This window comes from Phyllostomus hastatus, unplaced genomic scaffold, assembly GCF_019186645.2.
Source record: "Phyllostomus hastatus isolate PE091 unplaced genomic scaffold, TTU_PhHast_1.1 phas_contig_159, whole genome shotgun sequence".
Classification (NCBI taxonomy): domain Eukaryota; kingdom Metazoa; phylum Chordata; class Mammalia; order Chiroptera; family Phyllostomidae; genus Phyllostomus; species Phyllostomus hastatus.
The window spans coordinates 5925042-5939299 of NW_025333640.1; the positions used below are offsets into that span (position 1 = coordinate 5925042).

The 14258-nt window shown below is 47.6% G+C and overlaps 1 protein-coding gene across 3 annotated transcripts in view; it reads right to left on the reverse strand.

Annotated features, from left to right (window-relative positions):
* Window positions 1-983: 983 nt before the first annotated feature.
* NUGGC (nuclear GTPase, germinal center associated) overlaps window positions 984-14258 on the reverse strand; it is a 44150-nt gene continuing 30875 nt past the window's right edge. For all 3 annotated transcript variants that reach the window (XM_045831259.1, XM_045831257.1, XM_045831258.1), the window contains exons 13-19: window positions 11666-11830; window positions 8654-8811; window positions 7023-7161; window positions 5801-5909; window positions 4758-4894; window positions 2469-2559; window positions 984-1229 (exon numbers count right to left, since the gene is read on the reverse strand). In XM_045831259.1, the coding sequence (XP_045687215.1) occupies window positions 1009-1229; window positions 2469-2559; window positions 4758-4894; window positions 5801-5909; window positions 7023-7161; window positions 8654-8811; window positions 11666-11830 (1020 nt within the window). In that variant the 3' untranslated portion in view covers window positions 984-1008. The remainder of the gene's footprint in view (window positions 1230-2468; window positions 2560-4757; window positions 4895-5800; window positions 5910-7022; window positions 7162-8653; window positions 8812-11665; window positions 11831-14258) is intronic.

Consider the following 14258-nt stretch of genomic DNA (forward strand, 5'->3'; position numbering starts at 1 on the left):
TATTTTCAAAATGACTAATGCCTGATGCCACAAAATGATGCATTGGAAGTATGAGGTAAAAATGAATTTCAATGTGACAGAATATTTTAGAAGTTCACCAGTGTGGTTTCAGATTCCATACTGCAACTAACTTTTAAGAAACTACCATTTGTCAGTTCTGTTGTATCAAAGAATATTCAGAAAATCTCCAAGAAGGCTATTAAAATACTATTCTGTATTCTAACCCTGTGTCTGTATGAGACAATTTTCTTCACAGACATCAACCAACACGACACACTGTGACAAATGGAGTACAGAAACAGACAAGGGAGTCCAACTGTCTTCTGCTAAGTCAGAGATAAAGAGATGGAAAAATGTGTAAAATGATGTCAGTCTTCTCACTAAATTCATGTTGAAAGTTTTTTTCCATAAAAATGGTATTTATAGTAACATATAATAGATTTATTATTGTTACATTTAAATGGATTAGTAAATACTTATTTACAGTTTCAATCAGTTTTAACCGTGAACACAGTGAACATCAGCAGGCACAGCCCACTGGGACGGTAGGTGTTAAGTGCACACTTGGCGGTGTGAGGCCCCGAGGTCAAAATGCTGGAGATGCCCGGGCTGTAACTAGCACCCTGGGAAGTGATGGGGCTGGTCCCCTGTCTGGCCGGCTCCCGAGCCGTGTTGTTTCCGTGACACAATGTTACCTCCTTACCCAAAAGTGTCATCAGTAGTAAAGTGGTAAATAAAGTGGAATCCCCACAGCTTTATTTTGCAATGTTTTTTTCCCACTATATTTAAGTTTTCTGATGTTTAGAGATGTTTCACTGATGAAACACAAGTTTCTTGTCCCTAACCCTTTAGAACCCCATTAGGGACTCAAGATGACTCTTTTTCGGGCTATGGAATAGAAATGAATTGATGTTTCTCAGTAACCCACTTATGCCACAAGTAACAATCATACTGAGTTTTGTATTGCATATAAAGCCCAAACAGTTGGGAGATGTTTTTTATTAGATTTTACAAGACAGAAGTGATTCTCACTATTTGGCTCCCCAGTGGTTTCTCATCCCCTTGGTGCTGAGCCCCAACAATCAAATGCATGCTTTGGGGGGGGGCGGCTTTGCTGGGGGACGCCCTCAGAAGGAACTCTTGCATGCCCCGCCGCAGCACTGCGTTCTCGGCAACCTCCCTCAGGCTTCTGTGCAGCTTCTCCATCTCCTTGTACTCACTTCTGACGTCTACAGAGGAGCAGAAAGCATTAGCAGGGGTTGGCGTCCTTCTCGAGATGTCCCCAGAAAACAAGTCCCCTGAGGATCATGCTGTGACCTGACTCACTTGTCCCAGATTGTGGGATCCAGAATAAAGCATAAGGATCAGATCGTCCAATTGATGTGTTTCATAAATAGGCTGGTCACACCCAGCCTTCTTGCTCTTACCTTGAGGCTTCTCTCAGCACAGGGCTCACCGGCAAATGACAAAACCTACCCATAGCTCAGGTCTGGGCCCTCTCTGGGCCTTCACCGGGCCTTCAGGGCCTCGGGCAAGGACACACAACGCACACCCCGTGATAACTGCCCTGGGTCCTGTCCAGGCCCTCCTCTCCGTCCCTGTCCCTCCCCTCCCAGCAGTCCCCATTCTACATGAATTTGCTGTGCTGTGTACCTTGGGTTTCAACCCCAACCTGCAATCAAAGATGCCTTGTGATGGTTATTTTATGTTAGCTTGTCTGGGCAATGGTGCCCAGGTATGTGGTCAAACATTATTCCGGCTGTTTCTGCATGGTTTTGGATGAAATTTGCACTGAAATTGGCCAACCTTGAGTGAAGCAGATTTACTCTTCATCTAATCACTTGAAGGCCTCACAGGAACTAAAGGGCGGCCTCTTCCTCAAGAGAGGGTATTCTCCTGCTTTATTTTCCTCCGTAGCATTTATCTTCCTTCAGCACGCCTCATATTTTTGTCTAAGGGTTGGTTTATCGCCTGCCCTCTGACCACTGGGCTGCAAGCTCTGTGAGCAGAGGTTTTTGTCTGTGTTGGTCACTGCTATATCCTCAACACCTAGAATGCTGCTCAGCACACAGAGTGGGGTTATAATCACTTGTGGGGTGAATGCACACTGTCAGCAGGGCAGAGTTATGGATTTGAATCTGCCACTTCCAAGCTGTGGATCCTTGGACACGTTATGTCATCCAAGTCCCTGTTTCTGCATCTGCAAAATGGAACAGTACCATCTACCCCTGAGGGCTAATGTGCAGATTCGGTGAGATTGTGCACAAAGCCGGCATACAATGCTTGGTCTCCGTCGGGTGCTCAGCCAAGGGTGGGGGAGTTATAATCGTCATCATCATCATCTCTATTCCTGCCCCTGGCAATTCTTCCTAACTTAATTTATTTAAATCCAGTAAGGAGCCACCACAGCTGGGGGTGGGGGAGGTCTGCAAGGTCATCACCCTTATGCAAAGACATTGTATATTTACCTGCGAGCTCCTTGTAGAGACCATCCCCCTGGGGTGAAGCAAGGGTCAGCATGGTGGCAATACTGCCCTTCACCTTCTCCGTGATTCCATTCTGCACAAGAAAGGGTGGTCATTCTGTTAGGATGGCACAGCCCACAGGAAAGGGAATTTTATGAAAGGGACCCCACCCAATTTCCCAATCAGAGTGTACAGACTGGGATGGCCAAAGTCAAAGTCAGGTCCAAGGTGGGCCACAGAAAGGCTCAGGAGTCACCAGGGCAACACTTCTGTGGGGGTCCCACCTGTCTGAGCATCTCCTTTCCTGCCTGTAAGAGGGACTGTGCTTCTGGTGCTGAGGGACTGAATCGGGAGCCAACAAGGGTGCAAGGAATCATGGGAGGGATCAGAGCCAGCACAGAGATGAAAAAGGGGGAAGCGCTGCTCCCTCTCCCACCGTCCTATCACGCATTCAGTCACTGGATACGTGCGTATTGAGCACCCGCTTTGTGTGACACACCGTACTTGGCATTCTTGGTTTTCCTCCCGCCCACCTGGCAAATGTCTCTGGCTCCTCTCAGTCCTTCTATCACCTAAAACCATGTTCCCTCTTGTAACCAGCCCTTGTCTCCCTTTGAAAAGTACCTGACTCTCTCTTCTAGTCTGCCAGAGCCTAGTTTTGAACCTGGAGCTTCTGACTCCAAGTCGTGTGCTTTTCTCTTCAACATACCAGGCCTAGAACCCTAAGCTCCAGCCCTGGCTCCAGCTTCGAGCCTTCGGTTAGTAACTTAGGCCCGCTGGGGGTCAGCTTCCTTGTGCATGAGACCAGGGAATGGGAACAGCCTGTGGTCTTGCCCAGCTGCAACTTCCTACACTTATATCACTTAAGATACATTTGCATGTGGTCAAAGTACTAATCGGTTTTTTTTTTTTAGTGGAGTTGTTTTCTTGGGCACTTTCAGGGCCTATTTCCATACACCCACTGAGGACTGGATGCTGAAGAGTCTGGCCAGTTTCTGCATGTTTGTAGGCTGTGACAATATGTTAAATGACAGGAAGTAAATTGCTACTGGTAAACCAGAAATCTCTAGCCTATTCCAAGAGAAATTACATGCTTTGTACTGCGGGTAAATGTATTTTCCACAACTGCAATGATGCGGGGTGGGGGGGTGGCACGCAGAAGCAGAAGCAGGTTGGAGCTGATTTGGGAAGCAGGTTGGTTCAGAGGTGGACCCGAAGAGCCTCTGGCCAGCTTCACGGGGAGGTCAGGAGAGAGTCGGCTATGCCTGGGCTGAGGCAGAATTTGGAAATTCACATGGCCAAGGGCCAACAGCGGCTTGGACTAAAACAAAGAATTTCTATTTCTTGGGCAGGGAGGGGTGACAGGCTAAGAGACACAGAGCTGGGACAACTGGTCTGAGTGGACTTGACAGAGGCACTTAGGTTCCAGGAAAGTGTTAGGAACTGTCTTCCAAGACAAACAGAATCAAACCTAAATCTCTGCTAGGCACTGTAAGCGGATGGCCTATAAGAGATTATGCTGTTGTTGGAGATGCTGAGCCTGGTTACCTGGTCCCAAATCCTAGTCTGCAACTTTCTGGCTATGTAGCCTGTTGCTACGCTGCTCTGCCTTTTCTTATCCAAAAAATGAAAACAGTAATAGTTCAGTCATCTCTCAGTATCCACAGGGTATGGGTTGTAGGACCCCACCCCCAACAGATGCTGAAATCTGAGGATGCTCAAGTCCCTTATGTAAAACGGCGTAGTGTTTGCATACAGGCTCCAGCAGGGTATGCGAACCCCTCACTTCATTCACACGGATTTAGTGTAGTGCTCAGCATATGGCAAATTCAAGTTTTGCTTTTTGGGACTTTCTGGGGTTTTCTTCCTGAATACTTTCAGTCCGTGTTGGTTGTCTCTGTGGATGTGAAACCCGTGGACATGGGGCTGACTGTGCCTACCTCACAGACTCGCTGGGGAGGCAATGAGCTAATGTATATGAAGGGCTTACGATCCCATCGAGATATTACAGTTCTACTGGTGACTCAGAGGGGAAAGGTGCAGGAGGGGGCTGGAGGGGCTGTGTTTCTGAAGTCACGGCCCCAGGATGGCGCGTGCCTCCAGCCTGTGGGGGCAGTGAAGGTGAATGACCAGTGCCAGCCGGCCGCTCCCAGCACTGTGGGCACCGGTTGAACCCACGTTGCAGAAGCCATCTGGCTCTCCCTGGGCCCAAATGACTACCACTGTGCCGGCTTCTGCTACTTCCCCAGGAGCCTCTTTGGGACAGGAAGTAAGACTATGGCTGTGGAATACCTTCAGCTGCTGAAACTGGTGCTGCATCCTCTCTTGAGCCCTTTCAAACATGCCCTCAGCCACCTGCCGGTCCACCCCTCTTCTGATGACATCTTTCATCTTCTCGCATGCTTTTTTGCCAGTGATCTGAGCTGCCTCTGGAAAAAATGATAGTCACAATGACACCACAGCAAAGACTTCTTTAGCCCCAGAGAGAAAGACAAGCATACTATATGCATACTATATATATGTATACATATATACACACACACATAAAATACATATATACACACGTACATTTATATATTAATATATGTAGTACCATTTTTCACACAGTGGAAATAGTTTAATAACATGATATAAAAATTAATATGTTCAATATTTAGATCACAGGTGCCAAACACAAGGCCCGCAAGCCGAATCCAGCCCTCCATCTTACTTTATCTGGCCCCGCACCTTGTCTCTACCTGGTGGCAGTGCCAAGCTCCTTGCTCCTAGTCAAGGAGTAGTTACATTTATACAGTCCTGAAATTACATTTGGCCCTTCGAAGGCAACCATGAGGCTGATGTGGCAGCTGGTGAAAACGAGTTTGACACCCCTGATCTAGATAACTATCATTCAGAAAATCTAATGAGTGAATCAAGCAGGAGCTTATAAAATTCCAACCCCTTGCCTTGCAGAGAAAATAATAAATAATAAGGCTATCAAAATGAGATGCTATCAAATAAGTTTACAAGTACTTAAGAAAATAAGAATGAGAATGGGATGATGAATTTCACAGTTAAATTGGCTGCAGTGAAGCATGGGAAGGAGAGGCAAGATGTACAGATAAAGGACGGACAGAAGGAACCAGAAACACACAGATAAAAATGGCTCGTGAATTACCTCCCCCACACCCTGGCAATTGTTTGGTTTTAATTCGTAGACCAAGGGAGTTACAGGGACTTAGGAGGCGTCAGGACAAATACTTTGAGTGGGGAGCAGCAGGAAAGGATGCTAAGGTAGCTGCCAGTAAGAGGAAGCGGAAATGTTAAAAAAAGAAATGCGGCCTCCGGGGCCCCACCTTCGTAGCAAGGCTTCAGGTCGTTCTGGACAGAGGTGGCGAGAGACTCGTAGATCCTCCTCTTCTTCCTGAGGATGTACCCCTCCAGGCCCCCCAGGATGGCGCTTATCTGAGAACCGCAGGAAGAAAAGGCCACCTGTGACAATTCCTTCAACAGAGGTAGGTCAAGTGTTCCTGTGCATAGTCCCCGCTCCCTCTGCCTTATATTACCATTGGCTGTTCTCATGTCACCTCCACGGCCAGGCTGTGAGCCTTGCCTCGGCCGGAGGGGCTAACTTTGTCTTCTGGGTCATAGAGCCCAAAGGGCTTCCCACCGTGCCTGGCACCTGCGAATGTCTTGTGAGAGATGAACTCCGGCACGTGCAAGGTGCTGAAACAGGCCCTTTGGTGGGACAGGCAATTTCTCTAGTGTTGCCATGTGACTTGGGCAGGGCCTGTGCTGTGGACGGAATATTTGTGCCCTCCACCCCGCATTCGTATATTGAAATCCTAACCCCCCACTGTGACGGCATCAGGTGGTGGCCCTGTGGAGGCGATGAGGTTAGGAGGAGGGGGTCTCGTGGTTGGGATCACTCCCCCACAGTGGAGGCCTGAGAGAGCTCCCTCACCCCTTTGAACTGGGAAGTGGGCCCGGCCAGACGCCAAATCTACCTGCGCCTGGACCAGACTCCCAGCTCCAGAACCATGAGAGATAAATGTCTGAGGTTTTATCAGCCACCCAGTTTATGGTATTTTGTGAGCTCAGGCCCCTGTGGACTAGGACAGCCTAGAAGACAAAATCTCAAGTACTCAAAACTAAAAAATGATCTGCAAACATATGACACTTCTTCACCCTTCACTGCTTTGGGTAGTACTTCATAATATTGGCAAATACGATAGAGAGGTGAGTGAAAATGTCACACGTGGATTCAAGCCTTTGTACATCTAAGGAGCCTTTGAAGATTCTTCCCAGGACATGAGTCTACTGTGCAATCTCAGCATTTACTGTTGGTGCCAGGGGACCAGCCGAACAAAGCCTGCGGCTGCCCTGCCCCTCTGTGGCCGTCTAGGGCCCGAGGCTCGCCCCCCTCCCCACCGTGCTGTGGATCTCGCAGCTCCTGCTCTAAGATCCCCACAGACCCCGGATACCGCGAGGTTGGGAGAGACAGACAGCAGCCAAAATCCTGTTGGGAAGAAAGCCACTACCAACCTCACTGCTCTTCTTAAGATATAAGGATCTTACCTCCTGGATCAGGAAACTTTTTTTGTAGTTATCATACTTCCAGCCATTTCTTATCCCAATTTCTGTCATTTTCTCCTGGAGAGAGTGCTTAAACGCGTCTATGTGCGGCATCAGAGCTGAACCTGTGGGTGTTCCAGCCCTGCAGAAGAAAGCGACGTAAAACGTTAAGAGATGACAGTGGCTACTGTGAGGCTAAAACAAAGAGAAAGCCAGCTGGCACGCTTTCACTCCTTTTTAAGCAAAGGGGACAAGACCTGACAGTCACCATGTTCCTATAATGAGTGCAGGCACTGTGCTGTGTCAGGCCGTTGACATCAAAGCCTCTGAAATCAGTACGATGATGCCCATTTTACAGATAAGAAAACTGAGGTTTGGAGGAAATGGGTGATGTGTTTCCAGGCCACGTAGCTAGTAAGTGGCAGAGCCAGGCTTTGGACACTGATCTGTTTAACCTCAGAACTCAGCCTTACCACTTGAAAGGGTGGGACTGGAACTATACCTTCAGAGATGGGTAAGATTTAAGGGAACGAAAGTGAGGAGGGTTATGCATCATAGGCACAAGATAGTAAAGGAAGTTTCAGCACAGCCCAGGAATAAGAAGCAACAGGTTCACAGGAGAGAGCATGGGCTTGAAATCCTAGCTCTTCCCTTATGAGCTGGGTGAATCTGTTTGTTCACTGATAAAAAAAAAAAGGCAGAAACTCTTCAGAGGGTTATTGGGAGGAGGTGATGATGCAATGCACCCAAAGTACTTAGCGTGGTTCCTGGAACATCTATCTCAGTTGCTCTCTGCTCCCTCCAGGCTGTCTAAAGCTGAGGGACGACACTGGGCCACAGCTTGGGAAGAGATTAGAAAGGTCAGTTGGAGGCATGTGGAATGCCTTGAATGCCATTCTAAGGACTTTGGAGTTTACCCTACAGACCTGTAAACAGTGGGTGAGCATAGGTGGAATGGCATGATCTCAAAAGAGTTCAAAAGAAGGTGGGGGTGGGGAAGGGGGCAGTGGGTAAGAATCAAGCAAAGATAGAAATGGTTCAAGCCGCAGCAGGTGGTGAACCAGATGGCATGCTAGAGGCAAAGGAGGGAGACTGGGGAAAGGCTGGAAGATTAGGAGCTTCTGTTTCCACTGATGGAGGTCAAGGAATAACGGGAGGAGGGGACACCAGGAAGGCACATGCCCCCTCCCGTGCCATGTCCGTGAGCCCGCAGTAAGTCAAAACCAAACACAGAGTCCTCAGTGAGTCACTTTTTTGCATTCAGGGAAATCTATGAAAGCTGTGTGTTTGCTTAACTCCACACTCTCCAACCAAAATACCCTCTCCTGGGCTTAGATCCATAAGAAAACGTATCCCCCGCTTCATGTATGAGATATTTGAAAAATAATGGGAATCATAATATTAGTCTGAAAGCAACATCTCTATCTGCTCTCCAGGTCACCACGGGAAATTTCTAAGTAAACCAAACCCAGAAGGCTTTTGTGTTTTGCCAAAGAGTAAGTAAGCTTTCTTCCTCAAGTGGCAAGCTACTCTCTACACTTCCAAATCCAGAGCACAAATTCTTCAAGATGAGACTCTGGCCCAACACCCTTCGGATGTCCGTTCACAAAGGAACAAGATGGAAGATCCTTTACCTAAAAATGCCTCCAAAAACAGGGTCGATCTGGTCATAGATGGGCTGCGTGATGGCCTCATTCAGATCTATTCGCGGGAGAGTCCTGGAGGCGTAGATGCCATTCTTCAGGCAAACGGCCTTCAGAGTCTGGTGAAAGCCCTGGTTTCCTCTGCTCCTCTAGACAAGTGAACAAAAGGTTGTTGGACTTAGCAGGCACAGACTAGAGCATCACAGATCAGAATTGCATTGCCTGTGGACAAAGGCTATCACCAAGAATCACAGGGGCAGCAACATACCCGTTCCACTTATCACTAAGCTAGACAGAGAGGACAGCAGTCACGCCGTAAGTCAGTGGGGTGCCCCCGCCCTGGGTTTCCAAAGCACCCTGTGCTCATTTCTCTTCTCATACAGTTTTGCATTTGTCTGTTTACCCTGTGGGCTCCTCTAGTATTGAGATCAGGCACCGTGTCTCATCTGATACCGTGATGTCCGTGCCATCTGTCGAGGGCACGACTAGTGCCTGATGAACGAACATCCGCTGACTGAGCAGTGACGAAATGAAAGCAGTGCTGCGACCCCACGGCGGGTTTCTGTTTTGGAGTTTTGCAAATACCGTCGCATTTTTTATACTTTTTGTTAAATATTTAAGGAAATGTAATTTGATTTGTGTATCTTAGCAATATTTTTCCCAGAGAAATAAATCCACAAATCAGAGGGGGAAAATATTATGAAGCTAGAGCTGTAAGAGACATCAATAAATTTTAGCCAGATGCAGATCTTTAGTGAAGAGGAAAAATACATTTGCACTGACCTGACCAAAATTTCAGTAGAGGGCTTTGAGATCATTATGCAGTGATATATGTCTTTTGTTTCTTAAATTTATTTTTTATTGTATTTTTTTCATTACCACTTATCCCCCTTACACCCCCCTCCCCCCAACCTCTGCAATCATCACACTGTTATCCTTGACACACACTTTAAGAGAACTCCTTTCAAGTGAATGGCTGTTAGCATCATTCTATCTATCTACCTACCTACCTACCTATATATCTACCTACTTACCTACCTACCTACCTATCTTATTCTTCCCTTTCCACTTAATACTATAACATGAACATTCCCTTAACTCATTATAAATAATTTGTAAAAATATGGTAGTAACCACATAATACATCCTATGGACATATTCGTTTTACTGTTCTCGTGTTATTAGACATGTAGGTTATTTTACTCTGCTACGTAATGCTATGATGTTAGCAGATAAATGTTCGCCCCCATTTCTGATCACAAAGCCGCTTGTCAAATAGGGACAAATAGGGACCTTGGGTATGTTTCCAGGCACAGAGAAAGGAGCCATTAAGGGGCTAATCAGAAGGAGGACAGTTCGTGGAACAAAGCCCTTGTGGCAGCCTGCAGCCGACTGACGCGCTCCTTCCTTTCACAACAACTTGTCCCTGAGGAGAGGTCTCCACCTCGTGCCTTCACCTTCTCAGCACCCATTTGCTGATTCACGTCCTGGGATCTGGGATCTCTTACCCTCACAGAGAAACAGTTCTCTCCAGGTCACTCAGTTATTGCTATGAAACAAGTTACCCCAGACTTAGCAGCTTAAAACAACCATAAGCATTTGTTATCTCTCACGGGTTGTGAGGGTCAGGAATTCAGACTGGTGTTGGCTGGTTGGTGTTTCACAGTTCACTGGGTGGCCAGGCTGTGCAGCCAAGGTTAAAAGGCAGATAAGTGCCACCCAGAAAAGAGACCCATGGATGATTCAAGGTCACTGGGAACAGATAACTGGCTCAAGGGTACAGCATTTACTCATAGCAAGAAGAGAAAAATTGTGCACAAGATCCAGCCAGCCCCTTGCAATACCTGGGTCCCCGTGGCCAGAGGACCCACTCCACAGCCAAGGCAGGTGATACAGCTGCTCACAGCCCACTTTGTGCTGCAGTAGGAGAACCCAACCCCTCCCCACAGATCAGAAATACAGAAAACTGGGGGCCTGGCTGAGGACCCTCAGTGCCCATTCTGAGCAGAACAAAGGAGTATACACTGAGCATCAAACAGGGAGAGATATTCCCACAGAAGCCAGATAAGCCCAGCACAGGCTGTGAGGGCTCTTTATCTCTCGGTAGGAAGTGTTCCAGGCCCAAGGCCCCTTCTCATGTGGCCAAGTGAGGGTCAAAAGATTGCATGTACCAGTGGCCTTTGCCAAAGCTGGCGGTTCTGGCCCAGGGCTTCTCTGTGAGGTTCCCTCGGGTGTCAACGGGGGTATGGTCACCTGACTGGGGCCAGAGGATCTGCTTCCAAGGAGGCTCATCACAGGGTGGGGAAGGTGGTGCTGGCCATTGGTGGGGGGCCACAGCACTATTCCTCATGGACTTGAGCACAGGGAGGCTGGCTTCCCACTGAGCAAGCGATCCAAGAGCTCGAGCCTCGGAAGCCATGCACTATCCTACCTGCCGCACTCTGCTGCCCACAGAGAGTGGCTCTGCCTGACTCAGTGAGGGAGGAGACTCCACCAGAGTGCCACAGCCAGGAGGGGAGGCTCTCTGGGGCCAGCTTGGGGCTGCCTATCACAGTCACCAATGAAGACTCTCGGTGACCACATCCAATTGCCTTTTCTTACCCCAGTTTTCCCTAACCCCTCAGGAGTATCTCAGAATCTCCTTAACAACAGACGTGTGGTCCTTCCTGCTTGGTTTTCTTATTAGAAAATAAGACCTTAAGCGTTATACTAAAAGTAAGCATTAAAAAAATAAGAAAATAAGCACTACACTATTTCCTTCTCCTACTACCTCTCGGATTAAACTTTCTCTGCTCCCTCTCCTGGCTCCTCTTTACCCTGCTCCCTAAATGAGGCCTGTGTTTGAGGTTATGTCATACTATTGTCCTTCTTCCTACTCCTCAATGCCCTTTACTCCTATAGATCTGAGTGTCCATTTCTTGCAGGTCACTACCAAACCCTGACCTTGGGGATCAGGCAGACCTCACCAGGCATCACAGGCTTTCCCTAGAAAGGGCCACTCACCACCAGACATGCCCCGAGGATCCGTCGGTAGGAAGTCCTGGCATTTCTGACCCCTTCGTGCAGAGGCCGTGTGATGTGGGCGAAGCACTGGTCGATGGCCTTCTCCAGCAGCTGTACTTGCTCTTCCACAAATCTCCGCAGGCCACTCATGTGCAAGTGCTCATTCTAGGGGCAGGGCCATAGGGAGTGTGAGGCCACCGCCTCCCTAAAGGCACTTTTCCCTCAAACTCTGCTTCCTTTGAATTTGATTTAGCCTGAGCAAATCACCCACAGTTGACTTCTCCTTAACATCCCAATAAAGCATCCCTTGAGCTTTGTGGGACTGGACAATTGAACAACTATATGCCTCCTGCAGCCCACTTCAGGCATATAGCCCATCAGACTATTTTGGGGAATAGCTGTCCAAATAAAAACTCTTAACGAGCTTTGACTGTGCACCAAGCAGTTTTTGAGTCTAGTATTTCTCAAACTTTATTATGCATACAAACCACCAGGAGATTCAAATCTGAGGGCTTGGGATTCTACATTTCTAGCAAGCCCCCAGGTGAGGCTGATCTTCTGGGCCCTGGACCATGCTTTGAACAATAAAGCTACATGACCAAAAATAAAGGCTTGGTCCCTTCTTCAAAGGAGAATGTGATCTAGCCAGGGAGGAAAATGTCTATTCAAATCATAAAAGAGAAGGACCACCAGGGACAACCTCGCCTTTAGGTTCAAACTGGAGACCCCAGTCCATTCTCTGTGTGAGCGCTTTGGGGGGTCCTTCAGCGAACAGAAGCCACACTCCATAGCTGGGCCCTCACGGCCCTTCAGAGCCAGGACTCAAGCAACCTGTCCAATGCCACCAGCTCTGCTTGCCTGAAATGTCCACCCACGCAGCGGCCCCTGAACTTGCTACCATTCCCCAAATATGCCATTTCCTTTGTGACCCCGAGCCTTTGCACGTGCTGTTCCCACCTGCTCATCCTTCCAGACAAAACTCAACACTGACTTCCCATGAGATGCCCGCCCTGACCCCCCCAGGCAGACAGGGGCTCTCTTTCCTACATTCCTGTTGCGTTTTGCACGCCCCTGTGTCACAGCATTCCTCCTGCTGTGCTATGTCTCTCTCATTCCATGTCTCCTCCCCTGGACTGGGGACTTGCTGAAGGGACAGACAGTGTTGTTCATGTCTATTTATTCCCAGGCATGGCACAGCAAGTGCAGTCCCTAAACATTTATGGAGTGAACGAGTGGCCCGGAGAACTGGGGATAATGCAGGTTTATAAATTCTGTTCCAAATCTGAGGACAGAAAAGGTCCTTGAATTGATGTGTGACCTTAACAGATGACTTAGCTTCTCTGGATCTTGATTGCAGAGAAGATTCTGGGGGTTTACAGTTGATGAGCTTAAGAGTTTAAGGAGCCTATTTAGCTTTAGGCGTGCCCTGGGGATTTTCATAGTTTCACTGATAAGACTTCTCTAAACCATACTTTCCGCCCCCCACCCCCTACCCCATACTGTCTTCCACATTTTTTTGAATTTGTGGCTGGTGATCAAAATAAGAAATCACAAAAACAAAATCTATGGACAGAATTCTCACAAAGTCTCATAACAAATCCATGTTAGAAAAAAACAACAAAAAGTGATAAGAAAGGGAAGGGCTGGCGCCTGCTTTGAATAAATGCAGGGTTATATGACATTGAGATGTCATAATCAACTTCCCATCGATCCTTAAAAAATAATGACTAGAGCCCTGTTCATTTAAAATCACTAGCTACCCAAACTGTCATTTTGTGTATGTGTTTTAAGGTACAATCTTAAAAAATGATCAATCATGTACATTTTTAGGTCTGATATTTTTCAGAACTCAAAGGAACTGACTAAATTCTTGCCTTCCAACTTTCCATCAAAAAACTGAAGCGGAGACCAGTATCTGAGGCCAAAGAATTTTGAAGAAAGCTGCTGGCAACTCCCTCTGAAAGGTTATCAGAGAAGTGCCAACCAGCCTCCTCCTCTGTGTTTTCTGTCGCCTGGAGTCTGGTTGGGAGGACAGGGCTGAGCCCCTGCAAGGGAGGAGGAGGTGGGGCCAGCCCTTCCAGTCTGATTGCAAAGGGCCTCGGTCTTTGTGTTTGTAAAACAAACCAACCACACACAGCACCGCATCTGATTGGTTTTCCACCAGCACTTCCAAAAGCAATCTTTTGCTGGGCAGAGAGGCAACTTTCACCCTAAAGAACTTTTTTGGGAAATTAGGAGGTTAAACCTTTCCCCAGTGTTTCAGAGGACAAAGTCAAATTAGAAAGTCTCAGATTCCAGAAGGGTCTTTTTTTTTCCCTCACAGAACTAGACCTTTCAGTATAAGAAAGGCATAAGAAATATGATATCTTTTTAAAAAGTGAATCTTTCTCTATAGTTCATCTGTGTATATAATTTTTAAAATGTGGACATTTGACCAAAACTGCGTGGACCATCTATAGTTGGCATTGCATACTTTTCACACTGCAGTCAGGGCTCTATTATCTGCCTCTCCTTGCCACTTCTCAGGGTCATCCCAGGCTCACTTTCCCACGTTCCCAGGACCTTGAACTCTCATAGAGCCCTACTGGTCTAC